This window comes from Oryctolagus cuniculus, chromosome 7, assembly GCF_964237555.1.
Source record: "Oryctolagus cuniculus chromosome 7, mOryCun1.1, whole genome shotgun sequence".
Lineage (NCBI taxonomy): Eukaryota > Metazoa > Chordata > Mammalia > Lagomorpha > Leporidae > Oryctolagus > Oryctolagus cuniculus.
This window is the reverse complement of record NC_091438.1, coordinates 126,496,955-126,522,191: the sequence shown is the minus strand read 5'-3', so window position 1 is coordinate 126,522,191 and position 25,237 is coordinate 126,496,955. Positions and strand designations below refer to the sequence as shown.

The 25,237-nt window shown below is 47.0% G+C and overlaps 1 protein-coding gene across 5 annotated transcripts in view; it reads left to right on the top strand.

The window, feature by feature from the left end:
* The window catches only part of RAD54L (RAD54 like), a 41,807-nt gene that overhangs the window by 2,934 nt on the left and 13,636 nt on the right, over window positions 1-25,237 (top strand). For 3 of the 5 annotated variants that reach the window (XM_051856519.2, XM_008265310.4, XM_051856518.2), the window contains exons 3-16: window positions 258-377; window positions 5,840-5,900; window positions 6,611-6,746; window positions 7,175-7,244; window positions 7,358-7,646; window positions 8,262-8,386; window positions 17,092-17,242; window positions 18,391-18,517; window positions 19,834-19,908; window positions 20,048-20,178; window positions 20,687-20,797; window positions 20,954-21,077; window positions 21,404-21,482; window positions 21,809-21,988. In XM_051856519.2, the coding sequence (XP_051712479.1) occupies window positions 258-377; window positions 5,840-5,900; window positions 6,611-6,746; window positions 7,175-7,244; window positions 7,358-7,646; window positions 8,262-8,386; window positions 17,092-17,242; window positions 18,391-18,517; window positions 19,834-19,908; window positions 20,048-20,178; window positions 20,687-20,797; window positions 20,954-21,077; window positions 21,404-21,482; window positions 21,809-21,988 (1,779 nt within the window). Of the gene's footprint in view, window positions 1-257; window positions 378-467; window positions 565-5,839; window positions 5,901-6,610; window positions 6,747-7,174; window positions 7,245-7,357; window positions 7,647-8,261; window positions 8,387-17,091; window positions 17,243-18,390; window positions 18,518-19,833; window positions 19,909-20,047; window positions 20,179-20,686; window positions 20,798-20,953; window positions 21,078-21,403; window positions 21,483-21,808; window positions 21,989-25,237 lie in introns of those variants that run through there. The other 2 variants (XM_008265313.4, XM_051856520.2) reach the window with 2 other exon arrangements.

Below are 25,237 nucleotides of genomic sequence, written 5' to 3'. Positions count from 1 at the left end.
GGCCTTCATTCACCTCTCCCATCGCCCTGCCACCGCCCCTCAGTTTAGGCAAGGTACTTAATCTCATTAAGCTCCGGTTTCTCTCATCTATGCAGTCAGGATAATACTAAACATATCATAGGGTTACTGTGAAGATGCTACACACTCATACGTGGGAAGTGGTCGTTAGCACAATGCCTGGCGCCTCAAGTGTTTGTTGCCTTTATGGTGATCTGTGTGGTCTTCCTGACTTCAGCTTCTCCATTTCTCTCTCCTAGACTCCTAAGAAACAGAAATCCAGAAGCGAGAGCCAGATGCAGGAATGCTTCCTGTCTCCTTTCCGGAAACCTTTGACTCAGCTGACCGATCGACCACCCTGTCTGGATAGCAGTCAACATGTAAGTCAGAGCCGTAGCTTACGTGTATGTGTGTGTCCAGTCGTTTTGCCTAGGTAGACTCCTCCACGGATCTCTCTCCTTGCTCCACAGAAAAGTAGCCTGACCATAGCTGCTGTAGCCTGCTTGGAGATGTGTGCCTGACTCGAAGTCCTCCCTTGTTTACGGCTGCATGGGCGCCAGGTCTCAGGTGGCTGCAGTTCCTGAGAAAGCAAGGGTAGAGGAGAGCAAAGGTCACGGTGGGGATATTAGGGTTCTGTTATTTTCATGTATTTCCTAATAGTAAAGTCTAACTTAATCATTGCTATGACAGGTACTATGTATTATCTTATATGGTGCTCATTTTTTAAGGTGGGAAAACTGAGGGAGCCAGTGTTGTGGTGCAGCGGGTTTAAGCCATTGCTTGCAATGCTGGCATTCCATACTGGAGCATCAGTTTGAGTCCAGACTGTTCTGTTTCCCATCTGGCTCCCTGCTAATGCACCTGGGAAGGCAGCAGAAGATGGCCCAAGTAACTGGGCATCTGCCACCCACGAGGGAGACCGGGATGGAGTTCTTGGCTCTTGGCTTTGGCCTGGTTCAGCCCCAGCCATTACAGGCATTTGGGGAATGGATCAGCAGATGGAAGATGTCTTTCTTTCTCTCCTATGTCTCTGTGTCACTCTGCCTTTCAAATATTTTTTTTTTAATATTTATTTATTTGAAAGAGTTACAGAGAGGCAGAGAGAGAGAGAGAGAGAGAGAGAGAAATCTTCTATCCTCTGGTTCAGTCTGCAAATGGACAAAATGGCTGGAGTTGAGCCAATCCAAAGCCAGGAGCCAGGAGCTTCTTCCAGGTCTCCCATGTGGATACAGGGGCCCAAGGACTTGGGCCATCTTCTACTGCTTTCCCAGACCATAGCAGAGAGCTGGATCAGAAGTGGAGCAGCCTAGACTCGAACCTGCACCCACATGAGATGCTGGCACTGCAGGTGGCAACTTTACAGGGCTAAATTGCCTGAAGTTATTCAGTAATTGGTGTGTGGAGCAGATCTGCTTAGCTCCAAGACTCATTCTTCCAGGCTTTTTGTGAAACACTTTGATACAAATAAGCATATTTATTTGAAAGGCAGAGGCACAGAGGGATCTTCCATCCATTGGGTCACTCCTTCAAATGTCTTCAACAGCTGATGCTGTTTCACTGTGAAACCAGGAGCCGGGAACTCAATTCATGTGGTAGCAGGGACCTGAGAACTTGAGCCACCACTGCTGCCTTCAAGGGTATTCATTAACAGGAAGCTGGGCTTGGAAAGAGCAAGGACTTGAACTCAGGCGCTCTGATATGGCATGTGGATATCCAAGCAACAGCTTAACCAAATGCATATGCCAAATGTCAGCCTTTAATAGAACATTTTTGAAGGAGAAAATGGGAATATATTGATGGGAATATATGTAACTGAGGCTAATCAACTTTATGTTCAGCAAACATTAAAGAACATTTAAAGTACTATTTGAAAAGAATATATGTAACTAAGTTATAAAATAAACCCCTGTGAACCCACCATTCAGGACTAGAACATTGCCATAGCTGTAATCCTCTTCATATCCCTTTAGGTAACCACTGTACTGAATTGTTTTCATCATACTTTGTTTTGTGTGATAATTTTATGATTATTGTATTAATAGTACCACAGAATGTGTTTTGATCTTTAATAAATAGCATTAAAATGGTGTGTAGTTCTAGGACACTTTTCATTCAGGATTCTTTTTTTTTTTTTTCTTTTTTTTTTTTTTTTTTTAAGATTTATTTTTGGGGCCGGTGCTGCGGTGTAGTGGGCAAAGCCTGCAGTGCTAGGATCCCATATGAGAGCCAGTTTGAGTCCCAGCTGTTGTGCTTCTGACCCAGCTCCCTGCTGCTGCACCTGAGAAAGCAATGGAAGATGGCCCAAGTCCATGGCCCCCTCTCCATGTGGGAGACCCCGATGAAGCTCCTGGCTTTGGTCTGGTCCAGCCATGGCCATTTGTGGACAAGCAGATGGAAGACATTCTCATTCATTCCCTCTCCCCTCCCCTCCTTCCCCCTCCTCCTTTCCCTTTATATAGAAAAAGATTTTATTTGAAAGAATTATAGAGAGAGGGACATCTTCCATTCACTGGTTCACTCTAAATGTCTGCAATGGCCAGGGCTGGGACACCCAAGCCAGGAGCCCAAGGACTTGGATCATCTGCTGCTGGTTTCCCAGGTGCATTAGCAGGAAGCTGGATTGGGAGTGGAGATGTCGACATTGCAGACAGCTGCTTAACCTATTGAACCACCACACTGGCTTCTTAGGAAAGAGAAGGAGAGACAGCTCTTTCATTTGCTGGTTCACTCCCCAAATGGCTGCAATGACCTGGGCTGGAAGGCCAAAGCCAGAAGCCTAGAACTCCACCTGGATCTGGGTCTCCCATGTGGGTGGCAAGGGCCAAGTACTTAGGTCATCTTCTGCTGCTTTCCTAGTGGCATTAGGAAGGAGATGGATTGGAACTGGCACTGATCTGGGTACCTGCTTCACAGGTGGCAACCTAACCCTCTGTGTCACAACTCCACCCCCCCCCCCCCCCAATAATAGGTTTCTTTTTAAAGATTTATTTATTTGAAAGGCAGAGTTAGAGGGAGAGACAGAGATTTTTATCTGCTGGATCACTCCCCAAGTGGCTGCAATGGCTGGGGGCTGAATCATGCCCAAGCCAGGAGCTTCATCTGGGTCTCCCATGTGGGTAGCAGGGGCCCAGGTATTTGGACCATCATCTGATGCTTTCTCAGGTGTGTTAGCAGGAAACTGGATTGGAAGTGGTGCAGCCAGGATTTGAACTGGCCCTCATATGGGATGCCAGCAGTGAAAGAAAGTCCATACAGACAAATCCAGCTTGGGTTATTTTTTTTATATACTCATGCAGTCATAGAATATACCTTAGTTTATGGAGTAAGAGGCTCAAAAGGCAAAAATGTCTGTATCACAAGAGTCATAATGTAGCCTTGGAAATGAGCTTAGAGTGCCTATAAGAGAGGACTAGAGGCAATTACAAATGTGGGTATGACGTATAGAAGTGAGGAATGAACCAGAAATAGATTTGGAGGTTATTAGCATAGAGATATTTTACATCTTGGAAGTACATTGGGATATTGGAGTGAATGTGCAGTCTGAAGAGCTAGGGAAAAACCCTGAGCCCTGGGACTGGCATTGTGGCACAGTGAGTTAGGCCACCAATTTTAACTCCAGCATCCCAAGTCAGAGTGCTGGTTCAAGTTCTGGCTTCTCTGCTTCTGATCCAGCTTCCTGCTGATATGCCTGGGAAGATAGCAGATGATGCCCCACAGTACTTAGGACCCTTCCCACCCACATAGGAGATCAAATGGAGTGCTTGGTTTTTGGCTTCAGCCTGGCCCAGACCTGGCTATTGTAGCCATTTGGGAAGTGAACCGGTGGATGAAAGATTTCTCCCCCTATCATCACTTTCTCCCTATTATTCTTTCAGATGAATAAATATTTTATTCAAATGCAAAAAATGTGCAAATAAAGAATTTGGTTAGGCCTTTTTCCAGCCTTAACCTTGTTGTGTTGTTGAGTGTGATAATGAAATTTATTTCTCTATATTTTTCTATCTTCCAATAGGTCACAAAAATATTCATTATATTTGTCCTATTTAAAGTACATTGAGGGGCTGGTGTTGTGTAATGGGTAAAGCTGCTGCCTGTGATGCCAGTATCCCATATATTTACCTGTCTGTGTTCTGGCTGCTCCATTTCCAATCCAGCTTGTTGCAAATGGCCTGGGAAAAACAGAGGAGGATGGCCTAAGTGTTTGGGCCCCTGATGATTATGCGGGAGATCTGAATGAAGCTCCTGGCTTTGGCCTGGCCTAGCCCTGGCCGTCGTAGCCTTCTGGAGAGTGAACTTGCAGATGGAAGATCTCTTTCTGTCTTGTCTCTTTCTCTTTCTAACCATGACTTTCTTTTTCTTTTTCTTTTCTCTCTTTTCTCTCTTTTCTCTTTTTTCTCTTTTCTCTTTTCTCTTTTCTCTTTTCTCTTTTCTCTTTTCTCTTTTCTCTCTTCTCTTCTCTTCTCTTCTCTTCTCTTCTCTTCTCTTCTCTTCTCTTCTCTTCTCTTCTCTTCTCTTCTCTTCTCCCTTCCTTCCTTCCTTCCTTCCTTCCTTCCTTCCTTCCTTCTTTTCTTTTCTTTTCTTTTCTTTTCTTTTCTTTTCTTTTCTTTTCTTTTCTTTTCTTTTCTTTTCTTTTCTTTGATTTATTTATTTATTTATTTGAAAGACAGAGGCACAGAGAGAGAGAGAGATCTCCCATCTGCCGCTTTACTCCTCAAATAGCTGCAACAGCCAGAGCTGGGCCAATCTGAAGCCAGGAGCCCAGGAGCTTCCTCCAGGTCTCCCACACAGGTACAGGAGCCCAAGGACTTGAGTCATCATTTACTGCTCTCCCAGGCCATAGCAGAGAGATGCATTGGAAGTAGAGCACCGAGACTTGAACTGGCACCCATATGGGATGCTGGCACTGCAGGTAGCAGCTTTACCTGCTACACCACAGTACCAGCCTCCCAACCATGACTTTCAAATAAATAAATCTTTAAAAAAGAAAAATAAAGTACATTCCATTTGTAGAAATTTATGATGATCTGTGTGTATGAAGAAATGGATCAGAATACAAAGGTAGGGGCCAGCGCTGTGGCACAGCAGGTTAAAACCCAGGCCTGCAGCGCTGGTGTCTCATGCAGGTACTAGTTTAAGTCCTGGCTGCTCCACTTCTGATCCAGCTCCCTGCTAATGTGCCTGGGAAAGCAGTAGAGGATGGTCCAAGTGCTTGGGCCCCTGCACCCTCTTGGGAAACCCAGAAGAAACTCCTGGCTTCGGATTGGCCCAGCTATGACTGTTGTAGCCATTTGGGGAGTGAACTGGCGATAGAAGACCTCTCTCTCTAACTCTGTCTTTCAAATAAATAAAGTAAATCTTTAAAAAATGTACAAAGGTAAAAACTTAGGCAAGACAGACTTGCTTTTGTTCCTATTTTTTTTTTTTTAAGATTTATTTTATTTATTTTGAAAGAGTACAGAGAGAGGTAGAGACAGAGAGAGAGAGGTCTTCCATCAGCTCTGCTGTTTTCTTCTAATGTATCCCCATTAAAACTACCTTTAGGTGGCCAGTGCTGTGGCATACTGGAGTTGCATAAGTTTGTGATGATTGCTTCTTAAGGTGCTATGCCTTAGGGAAGAGCTGGGTGACCTCGCTGGCATGAGTTTTCGTGAACATGTGGATTCTGAGCCTCGTGGTGGACTGAGGCTGGGTGCTTTTGCTGTTCTTGCGTATTTGCGGAACCTTACTTAAAGCCTCAACAATGGAAGCTATCAGACAAAATTTAATGTGGACCATATCGTAACAGTCTTGTCCCATAACATCTCCAATTAGTCCTGAATCTCTGTTTCTCCTTTCTTTTTAGGAAGCATTTATTCGAAGCATTTTGTCAAAGCCTTTCAAAATCCCCATTCCAAATTATCAAGGTAAAATGGGAAGCTTTTCAGTTTTTTTTTTTTTTTTTTTTTAATATGGTGTGTGAATGTGCCTGAATGATTAAAAACATCTGCTTTTACACAAGCTTAGTGGGAATTAAAGATGCTGGTCTGGCAGTGGCCATGTGTTTGCCTGTCCTGAGGCCTGTGTGAAAGCTGTGTTAGCACTGGCAAGGGTAGCTGGGACTAATTTCCCTCATCTTGGTGAGGTTGTGTCGCTCTCAGAAAGCTGCTGCAGGGCCAGGGTGGCTGATGGACCTGGGCTTCCTTCAGGCCAAGTTCCTTCAGGACTGTCTGCTTGCTGTGGGGGCAGCCTGGATTCTGTAAAGTGTTCCATGTCCTGTGCATGGTGCAGACAGCCTTGTGCTAAAACTAGGCCTGGAGGATGGAGCCAGCTTTCAAGAGCTCTCAGACTTGAAAGGCCCCCTTGGAAATTCAGACTTTCCCAGAGTGGACGTGAGAAGAACCAGACCTGGCCCTCCAGGGATTTGCAGTTGAATGCAGAATTAAAATAGGAAAAGCATTGATCTGAGGTGAAAGGAATATTGGTTAGGTAGAGGTGCCTAAACTGGGGTTGGAGGAGTTCTGGGAGAGACAGGGTTGGGGGGAGTTCAGGGAAGTTTCTGTGAAGCACAAGCATTCGGGCAGCCTGCTGGAGCTCTTGAACACAAAAACCCAGCTGACTGGTGCTTGGTTTCTAGGTCCTCTAGGTTCTCGGGCTTTGGGCCTGAAAAGGGCTGGAATCCGCCGGGCCCTCCACGACCCTCTGGAAGAAGGTGCCTTAGTTCTGTATGAGCCTCCCCTGCTGAGTGCCCATGACCAGCTGAAGCTAGACAAGTATGTGCATGCGTATTTCTTGAATAGTTCTGGTCCTCTGCAAACACACGCCTCTGGGAGGGTGGAGGGTGATTTCGTGTGATTCCTCTTTATGTTTTCAGGGGCTGTCCAGACGACTGCACCATTGTAGGTGGTTGGGGAATGGGAGTGCCGAGGAAGAATATGTGTTCCTGCCTGCTTAATGGGGGCTTCTCAACTGCCATGCTCACTCAGGGAGGGGTGATTAGTACTGAGGCCATGACACGGGCAGCCCATCTCTCTACTCTCTTGCTAACTCCCCGGGCAAGAACTGGCTGTGGTTTGGTTATCAGGCTGAGAACAGGTCCTCTCAAGTAGCCGATTCTGTTGAACCTGGATTGTCAGGACAGTTTGCTGAGGGCGTGTCATTGCCTGCATCTGAATGTGTTTTCTCTGCTGTGTTTTCTCAGGGAAAAACTCCCTGTCCATGTGGTTGTGGATCCTGTCCTCAGTAAGGTTTTGCGGCCTCATCAGAGAGAGGTAAAGAGGATGAGGGGAATGAGGTTGCGGGCTAGAGGCTGAGCCTGGAGACTGCTGTTCTTGGGCAGTGGCAGTGTAGGTGCCAAAGTGGACTGACTGCTGTTGTTCCCCAGGGAGTGAAGTTCCTGTGGGAGTGTGTCACCAGTCGGCGCATCCCGGGCAGCCATGGCTGCATCATGGCTGACGAGATGGGGCTAGGAAAGACGCTACAATGCATCACATTGATGTGGACGCTTCTGCGCCAGAGTCCAGATTGCAAGCCAGAAATTGACAAGGCGGTGGTGGTGTCGCCCTCTAGCCTGGTGAAGAACTGGTACAATGAAGTTGGGAAATGGCTTGGAGGTAGGATCCAGCCTCTGGCCATCGACGGAGGATCTAAGGATGAGATAGACCAAAAGCTGGGTATGGAGCCTTAGCAGAGATGACTGTGCTCTTCTGCCCGGGCTGCTGCTTGCTTGCTTCTTGTGCAGATGCTCACATGGGCTGAGGTTGAGGGCACTGCAGGGATGGAAGAGAATTCCCACAGAAAATAGCTGAAATGGTCACTTACTTCCAGGCCAAACTAATGAACTATCCGACTGTTTTCTTTAAGATGTTCTGATTTGGGGTTGGCTCTGTGCTGTAGTGGGTAAAGCTGCCACCTGCAGTGCCGGCATCCCATATGGGCGCTTGTTGGAGTCCCAGCTGGTCCACTTCTGATCCAGCTCTCTGCTATGTCCTGGGAAAGCAGTGAAAGATGGCCCAAGTTCTTGAGCCCCTGCACATGCATGAGACCTAGAAGAAGCTCCACGCTCTGATTGACTTCTGATTGGCCTGGTCCCAGCCATTGTGGCCATTTGGGAAGTGAACCAGCAGATGGAAGATACCTCTCTCTCTCTCTCTCTCTTTCTCTCTCTTTCTCTCTCTTTCTCTCTCTTTCTGCCTCTGCCTCTGCCTCTCTGTAACTCTGCCTTTCAAATAAATTAGTTAATTTAAAAAAAGTTCTGATTTGCTCTCCTTACAACTTTTCTGTTGTAGAAGGGTTCATGAACCAGCGTGGAGCCCGGGTGCCATCTCCCATCCTCATCATTTCCTATGAAACCTTCCGCCTTCATGTTGGAGTCCTCCAGAAAGGAAGTGTTGGACTAGTCATCTGTGACGAGGTACTTGATTGTCTACAGCCTATGTTACAGAAGAGAATCTGTCCATCTCTCCACTGAGCACCACACCCAAGGCCTGGTCAGAGGATGCTGCCTTGGAAGGGACGAGTGGCAGGGAGAGCCTGTGAAACCAGGCTGAAACACCGTGAAATGCTGAAAGGAGGATTAAACGGTGTTTCAGACTCTTGAGGAGACTGAGGTGCTGGGGCTGATTATTACTGTCACCTCCAGATAGCATTCCTAGATGAAGGAAGGACCTCGAAAGATAATTGGGATTTGGATGGGTGGAGTGACATGCTCCAGTTTAGGGGTAAACAATTTTAGAGTCAGAATCTTTTATTCAGATCATGCCTGTGTATTCACCAGTAGTTGACCTTGGACAAGTTACTTAACCACCTGAGCCTGTGGTTCTGCATCTGAAAATGGGGTGATAATATCTGTCTCACATGATTATTTTAGAGATCAAATGCAGTGATGGGAAAAGCTCTTATCACAGAGCCTGCTGTCGTAAGACCTTGATAAATGGCAGCTCTACTTTTTAATTAAAAATTTTTTAAGATGCTTTTATTTATTTTATTTTAAAGTTTTATTTATTTGAAAGGTAGGGGAATGGGGCTGGTGTTGTGGCATAGCAGGTTTAGCTGCTGCCTGCAATGCTGGCGTCCCAGATGGGCACTGGTTCAAGTCAGCTGCTCCACTTCAAACCAGCTTCCTGATAAAGTGTCTCGGAAAATAGTGGATGATGGCCCAAGTCCTTGGGCCTCTGCATCCATGTGGAAGACCCAGAAGAAGCTCCTGGCTTCAGCCTGGCCCAGCCCTGGCTGTTGTAGCCATTTGGGTATGAACAGCACATGGAAGATTCTCTCTCTCTTTTTCTCTTTCTTTCTGTCTCAGTGTTTCAAATAAATAATTCTAGAAAAGTAGGGAAACAGAGATAGACATAGAGACAGAGGTATCTTCTGCTCCTGATTGACTGTCCAAATGCCTGCAACAGCAGGGCTGGGTCTAGCCAAAGCCAGAAGCTTAGAAATCAGTCTGGGTCTCCAGCCTGGGTGGCAGAGACCCAAGTAGTTGAGCCTTCATCTGCTGCTTCACAGGTCTGCAGTAGCAGGAAGCTGGATTTGAAATTGAGTAAGAACTTGAACCCAGGCACTTTGATGTGATATGTGGGTGTACCAACTGTTGTTTTAACCACTGTGCCACAGCGCTCACCCATTCATTTTATTTGGAAGTCAGAGACAGGAGATCTTACATCCACTTTTTTCATTCCACATATGCCCATGAAGCCAGGAGCCTGGAACTCAGTCTAGTCTCCCACTTGGGTGGCAGGGACCCAAGTTCTTAGGTTTTCATTCTAGGCACTCTGATATGGGGTATGTGTGTTCCAAGTGGCATCTTATCCCAGTGCACCAAACACACCTGTCCCTCCAGCTCTGGTTTTTATTCTGGGCTGATATGGACAGAAGCACAGGGATAAGAAAGTCCCCTGTGAATGGGCCAACCACCCACCTTGTAGTAATTTGTTCTGAGACTAAGAATATCTGGCAGTAATTATGCCTGACCTTCTCCAGTTTGCACAAATGGTGGTAGAGATGTTAGTATGTGGAGAGTAGTGAAGGTGGCTGAGAGCTTCTGACTGTAGAAAAATTTTTCAGATGCCTGTGGGGTTGGCAATCCTGAGGCTGCTGCCATTATTTGCACATCTTGGGGGAAGGTTAAGGTCACTTTGCTGTAGTAGAGAGGAAGCTGAAGTCCTTGACCCCTTCTGTCAGCTGCTTGCTATGCTTTGGGGACAGTGGATTAGATCAGTATCTGTGGAAGTTCAGGAAGGGGACAGAGAAAAGCTTACTTTGGGGGAGATTTTTTTTTTTTTTTTAAAGATTGATTGATTTGGGTCGGTGCCGTGGCTCAATAGGCTAATCCTCCGCCTGTGGTGCCAGTACCCTGGGTTCTAGTCCTGGTTGGGGCACTGGATTCTGTCCCGGTTGCTCCTCTTCCAGTCTAGCTCTCTACTGTGGCCCGGGAGTGCAGTGGAGGATGGCCCAACTGCTTGGGCCCTGCACCCGCATGGGAGACCAGGAGAAGCACCTGGCTCCTGGCTTCAGATCAGCACAGTGTGCCGGCTGCAGCGTACCTGCTGCAGCGGCCATTGTGGGGTGAACCAATGGAAAAAGGAATACCTTTCTCTCTGTCTCTCTCTCTCTTTCTCTCTCACTGTCCACTCTGCTTGTCAAAAAAAAAAAAAAAAAAATAGATTTATTGATTTGAAAGGCAGAATGACAAGCAGAGACAGAGATCTTCCATCTGCTGGCTTATTCCCCAAATGGCTGCAACAGCTGGGGCTGGGCTAGGTTGAAGTCAGGAGCTAGGAACTATATCCAGGTCTCCCATGTGGGTGGCAGGGGCCCAAGCACTTGAGCCATCATCTGGTGCCTCTCAGATGCATTAGCAGGAAGCTGGATTGGAAGCATAGTAGCTAGGGCTTGAACTACTACTCTGATATGGGATCCAGGCATCCAGAGCAGCAGCTTAACCCACTTTGCCACAGTGCCCCGGGTAGTATGTTCGCTAGTTGTGAGCTGTTTCCTGTTGTTTTTTTTTTTTTTTTGACAGAGTGGACAGTGAGAGAGAGAGAGACAGAGAGAAAGGTCTTCCTTTTGCCGTTGGTTCACCCTCCAATGGCCGCCATGGCCTGCGTGCTGCGGCTGGCGCACCACATTGATCCAAAGGCAGGAGCCAGGTGCTTCTCCTGGTCTCCAATTGGGTGCAGGGCCCAAGCACTTGGGCCTTTCTCCACTGCACTCCCGGGCCACAGCAGAGAGCTGGCCTGGAAGGGGGGCAACTGGGACTAGAACCTGGTGTGCCGGAGCCGCAGGCGGAGGATTAGCCTATTGAGCCACGGCACTGGCCTCGTTTTTGTTCTTGTGAAACGTCAGCCATTGTCTGGCATGTCTGTAGACTCCTGGTACTCTGATGGGCTGTTCCTGTCCATAGGAATAAGGCATTTAGCAGGTTGAGGTGTGCTCTGTGCTGGGCCCCTGGCATCTGCTTCATCACCATGGAGGGATACTGTGCAAGAAACCTGGTCCAGAGACCAGAGAATTATGGGAGATGAAGGCAGACTGTAGCTTTTGAACCCTTGAGGACTAGGCAGCATCCATGTTTCTTCCTTCTCATTCTGTCTATTCTATGAGCTGAATCTGCCACACACAAGGAACCAGGGCACGCTGCACCTCCTGGCCCTCCCTTCTCATTGACCTTTTGTCAGGTGCTATCTAGGCTTTTCTGTTCCCCACATCCACGGCAGTGACCTCTCAGCTGAAGCCTTTCTCTGGAACACTGGGTTTTTCATAAAAACTCTTTACTATTAAAGTCTGATCTCCAGTCGGAAGGCATGGGATCAGCCTTGGCTTTGCTACTTACAGGGATGACTTTCAGCAGATGAGTCTGTTCTGACTCAGTTTCTTTGCCTCTAGAGTGGATGGCATAAGGACTACTTGAAAGGGACATAGCCTGGATCAAGGAGAGGATGTGTGGAAGTATTTTGTGGCAAGTGTCTGAATGGGGAGATTGGCCTCATCATCTCGGTGAGAGATGAGGAACCCGAGGCTCCAGAAAGGGCAGTGACTTACGCACCATTGACCCCAAGAGTACAGAGTGAGCTGGAACTTGGACTCAGATCTTAGATTTAAAGCTGTGGCTCTCTTTCCTGTCCCTTACTGCATGGGATGCAGTCTAGAACATGGTATAACATGAAGCTTGGGGGCTGACCTTGTGGCACAGTCGGTTAAGCCATTGCCTGCAACACGGGCAACCTATATGGATACCGGTTCAAATCCTGGCTGCTCCACTTTTGATTCAGCTTCATGATAATGCACCTGGGAGAGCAGCTTTATGATGGCCCAAGTACTTGGGCCCCTGACATACACGTGGGAGAGAGAGATCTATCTTCCAGAGTTCCAGGCTCCTGGCTTCAGCCGTGGCCTTTGTAGCCATCTGGAGAGAGAACCAGCAGATGGAAGGGCTGTCCCTGTGTGCCTCACCTTGACCTGTGTATATTATATGAGTGCTGGAACACCAAGCAAGCCAAATGAAAGATGTTGGGGAACTAGATACTCAAATGCTACTCACAGGTCTCATTTTTTAAAAAGAATAATCAGAACTGTCAGAAATTCAGCAGCTTATAAATAGCAGTTATTATTAAAACATTTCATCTGACTACATATTTGATTTTCTGAGATGACAGAGTTTGGACAATAGTGGCAAAGGCTGAGTCTGGAATCTTTGTGCCTGCTCCCGTAGGGAGCTGGTTTTTGTTTTCTTTCTGCAGAGACGCACGAGGGCGGTTTGGCAGTTCGTTCGTTCACTGAGTCATTGGTTAAGTGTCTGTGTGGTGTCAGGCACTGGGGTTCCGTGATGCCTTCCCTCAGGGAATGTCAGTTTAGTAGGTAATTTCCTCAAAAGTTTCCGTCTTCAGCTCAGAATTCACTCTTCTATTATAAGACTAGTCCTGGATACCTCTAGTGATTTTTTTTTTTTAATAATTATAGAGTAATATGCAAATAGACAAAGAGAGCATTTGCCTTTCATTTGTTAGTTTATTCTCTAAATACCTGCAATAGCCCCCAGCTGGGGCTGAAGCCTGGATCCAGGAACTCAGTCTAGGTTTCTTACGTGGGTGGCAGGTACTTTTCTACTTGAGTCATCATTACTGCCTCTTAGGGTTTCTGGTAGCATGAAGCTGGAATCAGGAGCAGAACTGGGGGGCCAGTGTAGCAGGTAAAGCCACCATTTGGGCACTGGTTCCTGTCCTGACTGCTGTATTTCTTATCCAGCTCCTTGCTAATGGCCTGGGAAAAGCAGCAGAGGGTGGCCCGAGTGTTTGGGCCCCTGCCATCCATGTGAGAGTCCTGGAAGAACTTGCTCCTGGCTTTGGCCTGGCTCAGCCCTGACCATTACAGCCATCTGGGGAGTGAACCAGTGGTTGGAAGATAGATCGATCTCTCTCTCTCTCTTTCCCTCCCCCCCCCCCCCCCCGCTTCTCTGTAACTCTGACTTTGAAATAAATAAATCTTAAAAAAAAGACCCAAGCTAGATATTGAACCCAGATGCAATATGGGATGTGGATGTCTCAATTGGTGTCTTAATCACTAGGCTAAATGCCTGCCCCTTCAGTAATTTTTTGTCCAGTGTAGTGAAACTGTGAAGGTGAATCTGACAGTCTTGCTTTAAGAAGTTCATACCTCTTTGAGAAGATAAAATACAGTGGAATGTGATTAGCACACTAGCATTTTTGAAGGTACTTGAAAAAGTTTGTGGCAAATGGAATTAAAAGATAATTTTATTTTGGTATAGAAAAAGGTTTTAAATTTTTTTAAAGATTGATTTATTTGAAAGAGTTGCAGAGAGAGGGAGAGACAGAGAAAGAGATCTTCCATCTGCTGGTTCACTGCTCAGATGGTTGCAGTAGCCCATACTGGTCTAGGCTAGAGCCGGGAGCTTCATCTGGGTCTCCCATATGGGTGGCAGCAACTCAGACACTTGGAACATTTTCTGCTGCTTTTCCCAGGCAATTAGCAGGGAGCTGGATTGGAAGTGGAGCAGCTGGGACTCAACCAGTGGCTATATGGGATGCCAGTGTCTCAGGTAGCAGCTTAACCCTCTGAGCTACAGGCTGGCCCCAATTTTTTTTTAAGTTATTTTATTTATTTATTTATTTATTTGAGAGGTAGAGTTATAGACAGAGAGGGAGAGACAGAGAGAAAAGTCTTCCTTCCACTAGTTCTCTCCCCCAGATGGCCACAATGACCAGAGCTGAGCCAAGGAGCCAGGTGCTTCTTCCTGGTTCTTCCACATGGCTGCAGGGGCCCACGCACTTGGGCCATCTTCCACTGCTTTCCCAGGCCATAAGCAGAGAGCTGGAATGGAAGAGGAGCAGCTGGAACATGAACCTGAGCCCAGATGGGATGTTGGCGCTGCAGGCGGAGGCTTAACCTGCTATGCCCCAGCACCAGCGGCCCCAATGTTTTGAAATCTGTGTATGGGGAAGCTTCAAAAAGTTCATGAGTATCTGTATCAAGTGAAAACTATTCATGGGTTTCAAATTATTTGTACCAAAATAAACTTACTTTTCATTCTATTTTCCATGAACTTCTTTAGGTACCCTCATACAGCAGTGAATGAATGGCATAGTAGTGTAGTGCCCAGACTTTTGAAGTCAGGCAGCCCTGAGTTCCAACCTCGGCTATGCTATTGTCCACCAGCCTGATTTTGGAAAGTGCTTCTCTCTCTGAATCTGTTTCTTCCTTTCTGAAATGGGCATTGTAATTTCTACTTGTGGATTACACAAGACAGTGTAGGTAAATTGCTTGGTAGAGTGTGTGGCACATCAAAGTGTTTACTAAATGGTGGCAGCCATTGTGTCCATAGTGCCATAGAGGTAAAAGGGTGAGAGAGACCAATAGCTTAAGAGTCACTGAGGAAGGCTTTGCAGAAGAGGTGACATTAGAGGAATTTGCCTGTGGAAGAGGCTATAGGCAGAGGAGTGGTATGGCCAGGGAGACATAAGGAGTGGTGAGGTGCAGCTCAACTCACAATAGCTAAGATATGGAATCAACCCAAATGCCTGTCAACTGAAAACTGGATAAAGTGTGGGATATGTACACCATGGAATACCACACAGTGGTTAAAAAAAAAAAATTCTAGCCGGCGCCGTGGCTCAATAGGCTAATCCTCCACCTTGCGGCGCCGGCACACCGGGTTCTAGTCCCGGTCGGGGCGCCGGATTCTGTCCCGGTTGCCCCTCTTCCAGGCCAGCCCTCTGCTATGGCCAGGGAGTGCAGTGGAGGATGGCCCAGGTGCTTGGGCCCTGCACCCCATGGGAGACCAGGAAAAAGCACCTGGATCCTGGCTCCTGCCATCGGATCAGCGCGGTGCGCCGGCTGCAGCGGCGGCCATTGGAGGGTGAACCAACGGCAAAGGAAGACCTTTCTCTCTCTGTCTCTCTCTCTGTCCACTCTGCCTATCAAAAATAAAAAAAAATAAAAAAAAAAAATTCTGTCATTTGTAACACCATGGATGCAACTAGAAAACATACTTAGTGAAATAAGCCAGTCTCAAAAGGATAAATACCATAAGTTCTCCCTGATCTATGTTAACTAATAGAGCACCTAAAAGGTAATCTATAGGGGCCATTGCTGTGGTGTAGCAGGTCAAGCCGCCGCCTGTAGTGCCAGCATCCCATATGGGCGCTGTTTCGAGTCCTGGCTGCTCCACTTCCAATCCAGCTCTTTGCTATGGCCTGAGAGAGCAATAGAAGATGGCCCAAGTCCTTGGACCCCTGCACCTTAACAGGAAACCCAGAAGAACCTCCTGGCTCCTGGCTTCAGATTGGCACAGCTCTGGTCGTTGTAGCCATCTAGGGGGTAAACCAGCGGATGGAAGACCTCACTCTCTCTGCCTCCCCTTCTCTCTCTGTGTGTAATTCTGACTTTTAAATAAAGAAAGAAATTTTTTTACAAAAAAGTAATATATAGAAGTTAAATTGATACTTTGAGATGCAATGACTTTGAACAGGCTTTGTCTTGACTGTTGAGGAACAGGTTTTTTTTTTTTCCATACTATTTGTTGAACTCTTTACCTACTGTAGGGCTAATCTTATGTGTATAAAGTTAATTGAAATAGATCTTAATAAAAAATAAGAATGGGAATAGGAGAGGGGGGAAGAAGGAGGGTGGGAATGTGAGTAGGGTGGGAAGAATCACTGTGTTCCTAAAGTTGTTTATATGAAATATATGAAGCTTGTATACCTAAAATAAAAGGTTTCTGGGTAAAAAAACTAAAGTGAGGAGGTGAGACAACTTCCAGGACTAGGACGAAAGTATCAGGAAAGTTAGCTGGGACCTCATTGAGAAGGGCTTTGAGTGTAAGCTAATGAGCTTACTGAGCTTGGCCTCAATCCTGTAGATGGGAGAGTCAGTGGAGATGCTGACCAGAGGGAGGGAGGCTGATCTGTTTGTTCATTCTTTCGGTGGTGCTTGGGTCTTGTGTGCCTTCCTTGCTGTGGGGCTGAGCTGGGGGCTAAGTGTGGAAAAGGTGTAGGTGTGATTTTGCCTTTACAGTTCTTGGGGAAAGAGTGAAGATGGTAGGGTCTTTTTACCACTTTCTTGCAGAAGGCTTGAAGTTACACAGATGTATGGGAACATGGGGAAAAGAGAGAATAGCAATTGAGAAGTGAAGGGTGGCCGAAGGGAAGCTGTTTAGATTTGCTGGCTGTGTGGATTCTGGTGGTAGGAGGAGCCTGGACCAATTCCTTTTACCATTGATAGACCAGACAAGGAGACATCTGGCTCAGAATTTGAGCTGGTAAGGAGGGAGGGCTCCTGAAAGCATGGGTCTGTAGCTTGGTGACATGATCTTTGAAGAGAATGAGTGATCTGCCAAGGCTGTGAAAGTTGGGGCAGGTAAAGGGCTGAGGGAATAGAGGGAGTTCTTGATTTACAGAGGTAAGTGCTGGGCTGGAGACAGATCTGTCTCTTCCGCTGAATATTTCTTTCCAAGCAGGCAAGTGGACGCTCATACTGCCTCCTGCTGAGTTCCCAAGGCCCGAGGACCTATGTTTGTGACTCAGGTTTTCCTGTCTACACTAGAATTCGCTGTTATGTAGGGACGCTGTAGCCTGTGCTGAATGAGAATTAATTCTCTTGCAGGGACATAGACTCAAGAATTCCGAGAATCAGACTTATCAGGCCTTGGACAGCTTGAATACCAGGCGGCGGGTACTCATTTCTGGGACCCCCATCCAGAACGATCTGCTTGAGTATTTCAGCTTGGTACATTTTGTTAACTCGGGCATCCTAGGTAAGATTCTAGCCTTGTCTGCAGGTTGGAGAGGAGCCTTGCCTTGTGTTAGGAGTGTAATTCCAGCTTAAGAGACAGTGCCAGTTGTGTGGAGGCCACTCTTGTTGGAAGTCTTCCTTGTCAGGGAGTAGCAGACCCACTGGGGAGGCTTTGACTCTGCTGAGCAACTCAGCAAGGCCCACTTTGACTATTTTTTTCCACTGTAGGGTCCAGGGGCCTATATAGGACATGGTGTCAATATGAGATCACGGTGGAAATATACCTCTGCACAGTTTTTCTCCTCACATCCTAGCTCCTTTATAAGAGCTTTGCCTTCAGATCAGACTTGTGCAGTAGTTGATTTTTTAAATCATTTTCAAGTTAGTAGTAGTAAGTATAGTCATATTGTTGTGTAACCATTAGTGTTAGCAGTCTTCCAGGCATATTAGTAGGGAGCTGGATCTGAAGTGAAGCACCTAGGACTTGAACCGGCATCCACCGGTGGTTCACTCCCCAAATGGTCGCAACAGCTGTGGCTGGACCATACTGAAGCCAATAGCCAGGAACTCAATGTGGGCCTCCCATGTTGGTGGCAGGATCCCATCTTCTGCTGCTTTCCCAGGCACATTAGCAGGGAGCTTGATTGGTAGCAGAACAGCCAGGACTCAAAACAGGACTCAAAACAGCACTCATGAGATGCCAGTGTTGCAGGTGGTAGCTGGCGCGTTGCACCAGTCCAAAGCCAAGAGCCAGGTGCTTCCTCCTGGTCTCCCATGCAGGTGCAGGGCCCAAGCACTTGGGCCATCCTCCACTGCACTCCTGGGCCACAGCAGAGAGCTGGACTGGAAGAGGAGCAACCGGGACAGAATCTGGCGCCCCAACCGGGACTAGAACCTGGGGTGCCGGTGCCGCAGGCGGAGGATTAGCCAAGTGAGCTGCGGCGCCAGCCTGTATATGTAGATTTTAATCTACCCTCCCACTATTTGGTTTTATCAGCCATTACTGCTTTGTTATCTTTCTGATCCATTACTTAAAAAGTTGCTTATATTTTGTTCTGCTTTGTTTTTGGCAGCAAGGTTAGGCTGTGACAAGGTAGTCTGCCGTTAACTAGCACTGAGGAAATCATTCCTTTCCCGTATTCTTTAGTTTGTCCCCTCTATCCTGTGCAGGGACTGCCCAGGAATTCAAGAAGCATTTTGAACTGCCAATTTTGAAGAGTCGAGATGCAGCTGCCAGCGAGGCAGACAGGCAGCTAGGAGAAGAGCGACTGCGGGAGCTCACTGGTGTTGTGAATAGGTAATGACCCCAAGTGAAGTCATCACAGTTGCCTTCCAAGCCATCTGAGGCCAATCCGTTGGGGGTTAGGCTGTCTGGAGCCCTTACGGGCTGGGATTCTAGGTAGCAAGTAGGATCTATTCCCTGGCTGTGGCCACTGAATAAATGGAGTCTTGGGGGCCAGGTCGCTGATTTCTTTCTGGGCCTGGGCCCTGTGCTTTGGTTTTGGTCTGCTTCCTGCTGAGGGAGCTCTTCTCTGATGCTTCTAGGCTTACATTGTCCTCTGGAGCGTTACTAGACTTCACGAGCTTCCTGTCTGTCGGTCTCAAGCCTAAAGTGCCAGGCTTCCCTTCCCAGGCCCAGTAGAAATTCTGTGATGGGGATGGGTGTGGCTCCCAGGCTAAGAGGGCTTATTTTTCCATCAGATCACATAACCCAGGGAGCAGGTACATTCTGGAGTTTTTTGTGATAGACATGTACACTTGAGGTGTTATGCCCTAAAGAGTCTTCTTGCCCTTCCCAACTGCCTGGCTACTTCTTACCAATCTTAAATTTAAAAAAAAAAAATATTTATTTATTTTTATTTGAGAGACAGAGATTCTCTATTTACTGGTTCATTCCTTAAATGTCCACTAAGCCAGAAGTGGGCCCAGACAAAGCCAGTAGCTAAGGACTCTAAATGAGTTTTCCACTTGAGTAGTTTAAAGGGTCCAGATACTTAAGCCATCATCTGTTGCACTCCCCTCTCCCCCATGAGCAGTAGCAGGAAGCTGGAAGGGGAGCTGGGATTTGACCCATGTGCTTGGAGAGGGGCTGTGGATCTCCCAAGTGGCAGCAACTTAACTGCTGTACCAGAGGCCAGCCTTCTCTAGCAATTTTAGATGTTAGAAAAGAGAGTTAGTGTGTTCTTAGGAGCTCCTTCTTAGGTGCCTGATCTCTATCCTTTCTTACATTCCTCGTCTGCCCAGGAGTTATGGGCTTCATTTTGTTGAGCCTAGGGCCATGTGGCAGCAGGTATTTGGACAAATGCAAGAAGAAACTCCCCTTAAGGACTCAGTGGTTTGCTGCTTGCTTTCCTTGACACAACTCTAGGTGCAACAAGAGACTTCAGCCTTCTCTTGGAAGCTGTTGAAGAAGAGAAAGAGTTGCCTGAGTAAGCTAGGCTGCTGTGAGGTGTCTGCCATGACAGACCGTGCTGTAGGACTGATGGGTTTCTGACATTTTATACGATGAAAGACAGCCAGTCTTAGTTTTGGTCTTTTGGGTGGTAGCTTTCTTTCTGGTGGTTAGCACAGCAGTTTTACTAGCTCCTTATCTCTTTATCCTGTTTTCCCTAGGTGTTTGATACGGAGGACATCTGACATCCTTTCTAAATATCTGCCTGTGAAGATTGAGCAGGTGGTTTGTTGTAGGTACTGAACTCAACTGACGGGTGTGGAGTGAAGAGAGGAAAGCTTAGCCCCTGGAATGTGGCTGGGCTCACAGGGTATCCTCAGAGGGCAGAGATATGGTCCAGCTTTTCCCACTGACCCAGGTGCTTTTTTTTTTCAGGCTGACACCCCTTCAGACAGAGTTATACAAGAGGTTTCTGAGACAGGCCAAACCAGCAGAAGAGTTGCATGAGGGCAAGATGAGTGTGTCCTCCCTTTCTTCTATCACCTCACTAAAGAAGCTTTGTAATCGTGAGTTGGGCCTGTGCCCCAGTGTCCTCTGTGAGAATGGGCAAGGGAGGATTTGCTCCTGTGGGTAGCCCAGTGACCTTCGTTAATGCTTGTCTATAGAGTCTTCATGGAAGCCATGTGAGATTCCAACCCTCCCAAGGCATGAACCCTGTATTGTGGACTCTGTAAACTAGACTGTTTGCTTTGGAAAATTTGACATAACCTCTGTACAACATATGCTTGTGCTTGGGATACATAGAACTGTATGTGAGAGCGCTTGCACACACATGTCCTCATGTGAAATGTTGCCCTCTCTCAGGTAGCTCCCTTACTGTTGGGAGAACATACTAATGAGTAAACTTGTCCATCCATGGTCCCAAATGGCACTGAGAGCACACTGTTGGAATTTAGGAGGATGAAGACAAAGCGACTTTGGTGCTGAGGAAGGGCTTTTGGGTTACAGAAGGAGTTCTAGTGAGTACTTCAGGGGAAGCTGGGGAGCAAAGTTGCTGCCACTTTGGTTTTTCAGATCCAGCTCTAATCTATGACAAGTGTGTGGAAGAGGAGGATGGCTTTGAGGGTGCCTTGGACATCTTTCCCCCTGGTTATAACTCTAAGGCCATAGAGCCACAGCTCTCAGGTAAGCCGTTTCCCACCAGTATTTGGACTCCTCCAGGAGGAGAAGTGGATGGGCAGTTGTCTAGAGTTAACCTGTCTCAAGGCAGGGTATGAAGAGTAAGATTCCTGGACCACTGGGATGGCTGCTTGAGGAACTGATGGTTCCTGCTCTTCCCAGGCAAGATGCTAGTCCTGGATTACATTCTGGCAGTGACCCGAAGCCGCAGCAGTGACAAAGTCGTGCTGGTGTCCAATTACACCCAGACGTTGGACCTCTTTGAGAAACTCTGTCGAGCTAGAAGGTAGGGAATAACTTATACCAAGATGCTAAAGGGATGTTTTGATTGAAGCGTGTGGACCAAGATGAGGGTACGTGAAGGGTTTCCCTGAAGGTGTCTGTGACCTTAATGCTGTGATGGCCCAAGCTCCATCTCTAAGCATAATATCCCCTGTCCTTCAGGTACTCCCCCAACACATTCCTGTCCTTTAGCTCCCTCTGCCTGTTCTTGTGAGTCTAGGGCCTTGGGCTGTGCATGAGCAGCCTCAGACACAGTGAAGGCATTCAGTACCTGACTCCAAGAGGCCCTGCTTTCTTCTTGGGTCTTGATCTCTGGATCCGTCCCTTCAGGTACTTGTATGTGCGCCTGGATGGCACGATGTCCATTAAGAAGCGGGCCAAGGTTGTGGAACGCTTCAATAGTCCAACGGTAAATGCACAGCCCTTGTCCCATACTACTTACACAGTAACGTCAGAATTAAGGGTTGCTAAGGAAGCTCTAGAGGGCTCTCTGCTTCAGATTCTCCCTGACCTTTTTTTTTTTTTTCCTTTGGTGGGGGTGGTAGAGTTAGGCTATTGGTGTCTGGCCTGGAAACTAACTTAGTGACTTGGGAGATTGGCTGGTGGGCAAACTGGTGGATCTTACTGTTAGTTTGAGGGTATTGAGGTCTGAGAGAGAAGCATTGGCTAAGTTGGGTCAGGATGTCAGTTTAGGCTAAAAGAGATTCCTTTTTCCCCTGTTTTCTCTCTTTCCAGAGCCCTGACTTCGTCTTTATGCTGAGCAGCAAAGCTGGGGGCTGTGGCCTCAATCTCATTGGGGCTAACCGGCTGGTCATGTTTGATCCTGACTGGAACCCAGCCAATGACGAACAAGCCATGGCCCGGGTTTGGCGTGATGGTCAAAAGAAAACCTGCTACATCTACCGTCTGCTGTCCGTAAGGATGGTGGTGGTGGTGGTCAGAGTGGGAGGTGGGGCTGTGGAGCGATGCTCCTCAGTGCCCCTCTTTAGCTGCTTTGCCTCAAGCGCGCAGTAGCCCGCAGTAGTCCGTCAAGCACTTTCTTCTTCTGTTTTTCCTCTGCTTCTCTGGAAACCTTTTGTACCACGCCCTCTGGAGCTTTATTCAGTGCATCTTTCTCTTGGAGCACCTGCTTTCTTTTCATAGCCAATTTTCTACTGTGTTACCTGCCTTATCGTCTTCTCACCCCCCACACGCCATGGGGCTGAGAAGCGGCACTGGCCAGTCTCCAAGCTCTCAGTGACCACTTTCAGACCTCTGTCCCATAGCTGCCTTTTGCAGCTTGTGATTTCTGACTTGACTACCCACTTTTCCTCCTTGCTGCAGCCCTGTGTTCCTGATTGATCAGTGACTTCGGATGTCAACTCAATTGTCATTCATTTCCCAGATCCACCTCTCATTCTGGCTAACCTTGAAGACTATAGTTTTTCTTCACTCTGGCCTTCATATTTTCTTGACCTTTTCTTTAAGGACAACTCCCTTTTATCTGATTATGCCTAAGGACACAGTGGAGTGTGTTAGTTCTCAGAAATAATAGCTGTCATTCTGCTCTCACTTCCTGTCCTAGTGTTCACATCCATTGTCGCTCCTTTAATCTCATATCTCTAGAGCATCTCCCAGTCCCTTTCCCTCCCCACCCCAATCTGGATTGGCTTGCTTAACTATCCTTATCCTCACTGTGTGTTCTTTCCCAATACCCATGCCACTCTGATCTTTCAACTGTTCTTATCTTTTCCACCAGCTCATTTTGCATTTATAGATTGGTACTACTGCAAAATCATGTTCTCCTTTCTGAGCTGGGCCATATCTCATTTCCATCAATAACCACTTCAAGCTTCACTTCCCTCAGGTTCCCCCAGCCCTGTCTCTCATCCTTTCTGCAGAGATTTTTTTTCTTTTCCTTCTAGACATAATGGTGGCTACTGACAAGAGTTCTCTCACCCTCCTGTCTCGCTCCGTAAAATCACTACTTCATCTCTTTCCTAGGTTCTTCCCAGCTCTTTCCATCCTTTCCCTTTTTTATTTGATCAACTTATCCTTTATTGTTCTGAAGTCTAAACATTCTCAAGTAGCTTTTACCTTGAAAACAAAAACGATTTTTCAACTTTTCGTTCTATTCTAATGACTGCTTTGGGTTACTATCCATTCGTATGCTGTCAGATTTTTCCAAACATAGATTTTCTTCACTTCTGCTTCTCACTCATCAGAATCCTTTTTACTTTTTCTGTATCTAATATTGTTGACTACTAATCCCCTCTAAAATTTTTTATCTTGTCTTTAGAAACTCCACAGATTCTCTTCGGATTACAGTCATGTTGACAAATATTTAAAGAGGGAAAGGCAGAGAAAGAGATTTTCTATTCAATGGTTCACTCCCCAGGTAGCCACAATGGCCAGTGCTGGGTCAGGCCAAAGCCTGAAACCAGGAACTTCATCTGGGTCTCCCACATGAGTGGCAGAGCCCTAAACACTTGGGCCATCTTTCACTGCTTTTCCCAGACCATTAGTGTGAAGCTGGGTCAGAAGTAGAGCAGCTGGGAAAAAACCAGCACCCATATGGTATGCTGGCACTGCAGGCAGTGGTTCTACCTGCTATGCCACAACGCTGACCCTGGCAAATATTTAAATTTTAATACAGTTCTTTTACTTGAGCTCTAGGTCCATATTCCCATCGTTTCTGTTTCCATTTATATTTTGCCTTGAGCACTTTATAACTAAACTTATTCTCATTCTGAATCCCATCATTTAATGGCTCTGTTATTGACCCAGCCTCAACCTGAGCGTCATCCTACCGGACTATTCTGTTTCCTAAGAGCTAGATTCCTACCCGAGTATCACTGATTGTACCTTTTTGAAATTTTCTTGATCTAACTTTCCTCTCCATTCCTTGCTAAGACTGTACTCAGTCTCACTTGAAGAATATTGTAGCAGCTTGCTGTTTTGTTACCCTTTGTCTTACTCTTACCCATTCTTCACATATGAGGATCTTCATTAAGTTCATGGAAAATGTGCATTATGAAAAAAAAGAGTGTGAATTTCAATGTTTTTTGTACCAAAACTAATTTTTAATTCATTTTCCATGAACTTTTTTTTTTTTTGACAGGCAGAGTAGACAGAGAGAGAGAGAAAGGTCTTCCTTTACCGTTGGTTTACCCTCCAATGGCTGCCACGGCTGGCGCACCACACTGATCCAATGGCAGGAGCCAGGTACTTATCCTGGTCTCCCATGGGGTACAGGGCCCAAGGACTTGGGCCATCCTCCACTGCACTCCCTGGCCACAGCAGAGAGCTGGCCTGGAAGAGGGGCAACCGGGACAGAATCTGGCGCCCCAACCGGGACTAGAACCCGGTGTGCCGGTGCCGCTAGGTGGAGGATTAGCCTAGTGAGCCGCGGCGCCGGCTTCCCATGAACTTTTAAAAAAAGATTCTTTATTTGAAAGGCAGCATGGGAGGGAAAGCCAGAGTGGGAGTGAGGGGGCAGCTTCCATCTGCTGGTTCACTCCATAAATGCCTGCAGTAGCTGGGAAGCCTGAAACTCCCTATGGGTCCCCAACACGGGTGGTATTTGGCCCATCATCCACTGCTTCTTCACATTAGCAGGAAGCTGGTTTGGAAGCAGAGTAGCTGGCACTCAAAGTGTCTCCTATATGGGATGCAGGCATCCTAAGTTGTGGCTTAACCTGCTGTGCCACAGTGCCTACTCCTGTGTGAACTTTGGGGAAGTACCTTGTACTGCTTCTGGAGTGGGCTTTCCAATTTTTTTTTTCTTTTCATCACTTCCAGGACAAGATCAAGCCCTTCGGCCTGGAAGCTGAGATTCTTCAGATGGCCAGTCTTAGCTCTTAGTACATTCTGGTTGCCCTGAACTCCTCACAGTCCTCTAATAGGCCAGGCTTGTTCCTTTGTTCCTATGCTGGGAATGCCTTCCCTTCTCTCTTCCCTTGCAGTCCATTTAGTCATTATTCAAGATTCAACTGATAAAAATCCTTTAGGTTCAAGCTTTTCAGTACTTCTGTCATCCCACTTGTTGGCATCTTGTGCAGATTTCTATGACTACCAGTTTGTATGTCTGTCTTTCCCACTGCACCATGAACTCAAGGACAGGGATCATATTTTATTCTTTGGAATCTAATGTTAGTGCAATGCCTGGCAGAAAAATAGGTTCCC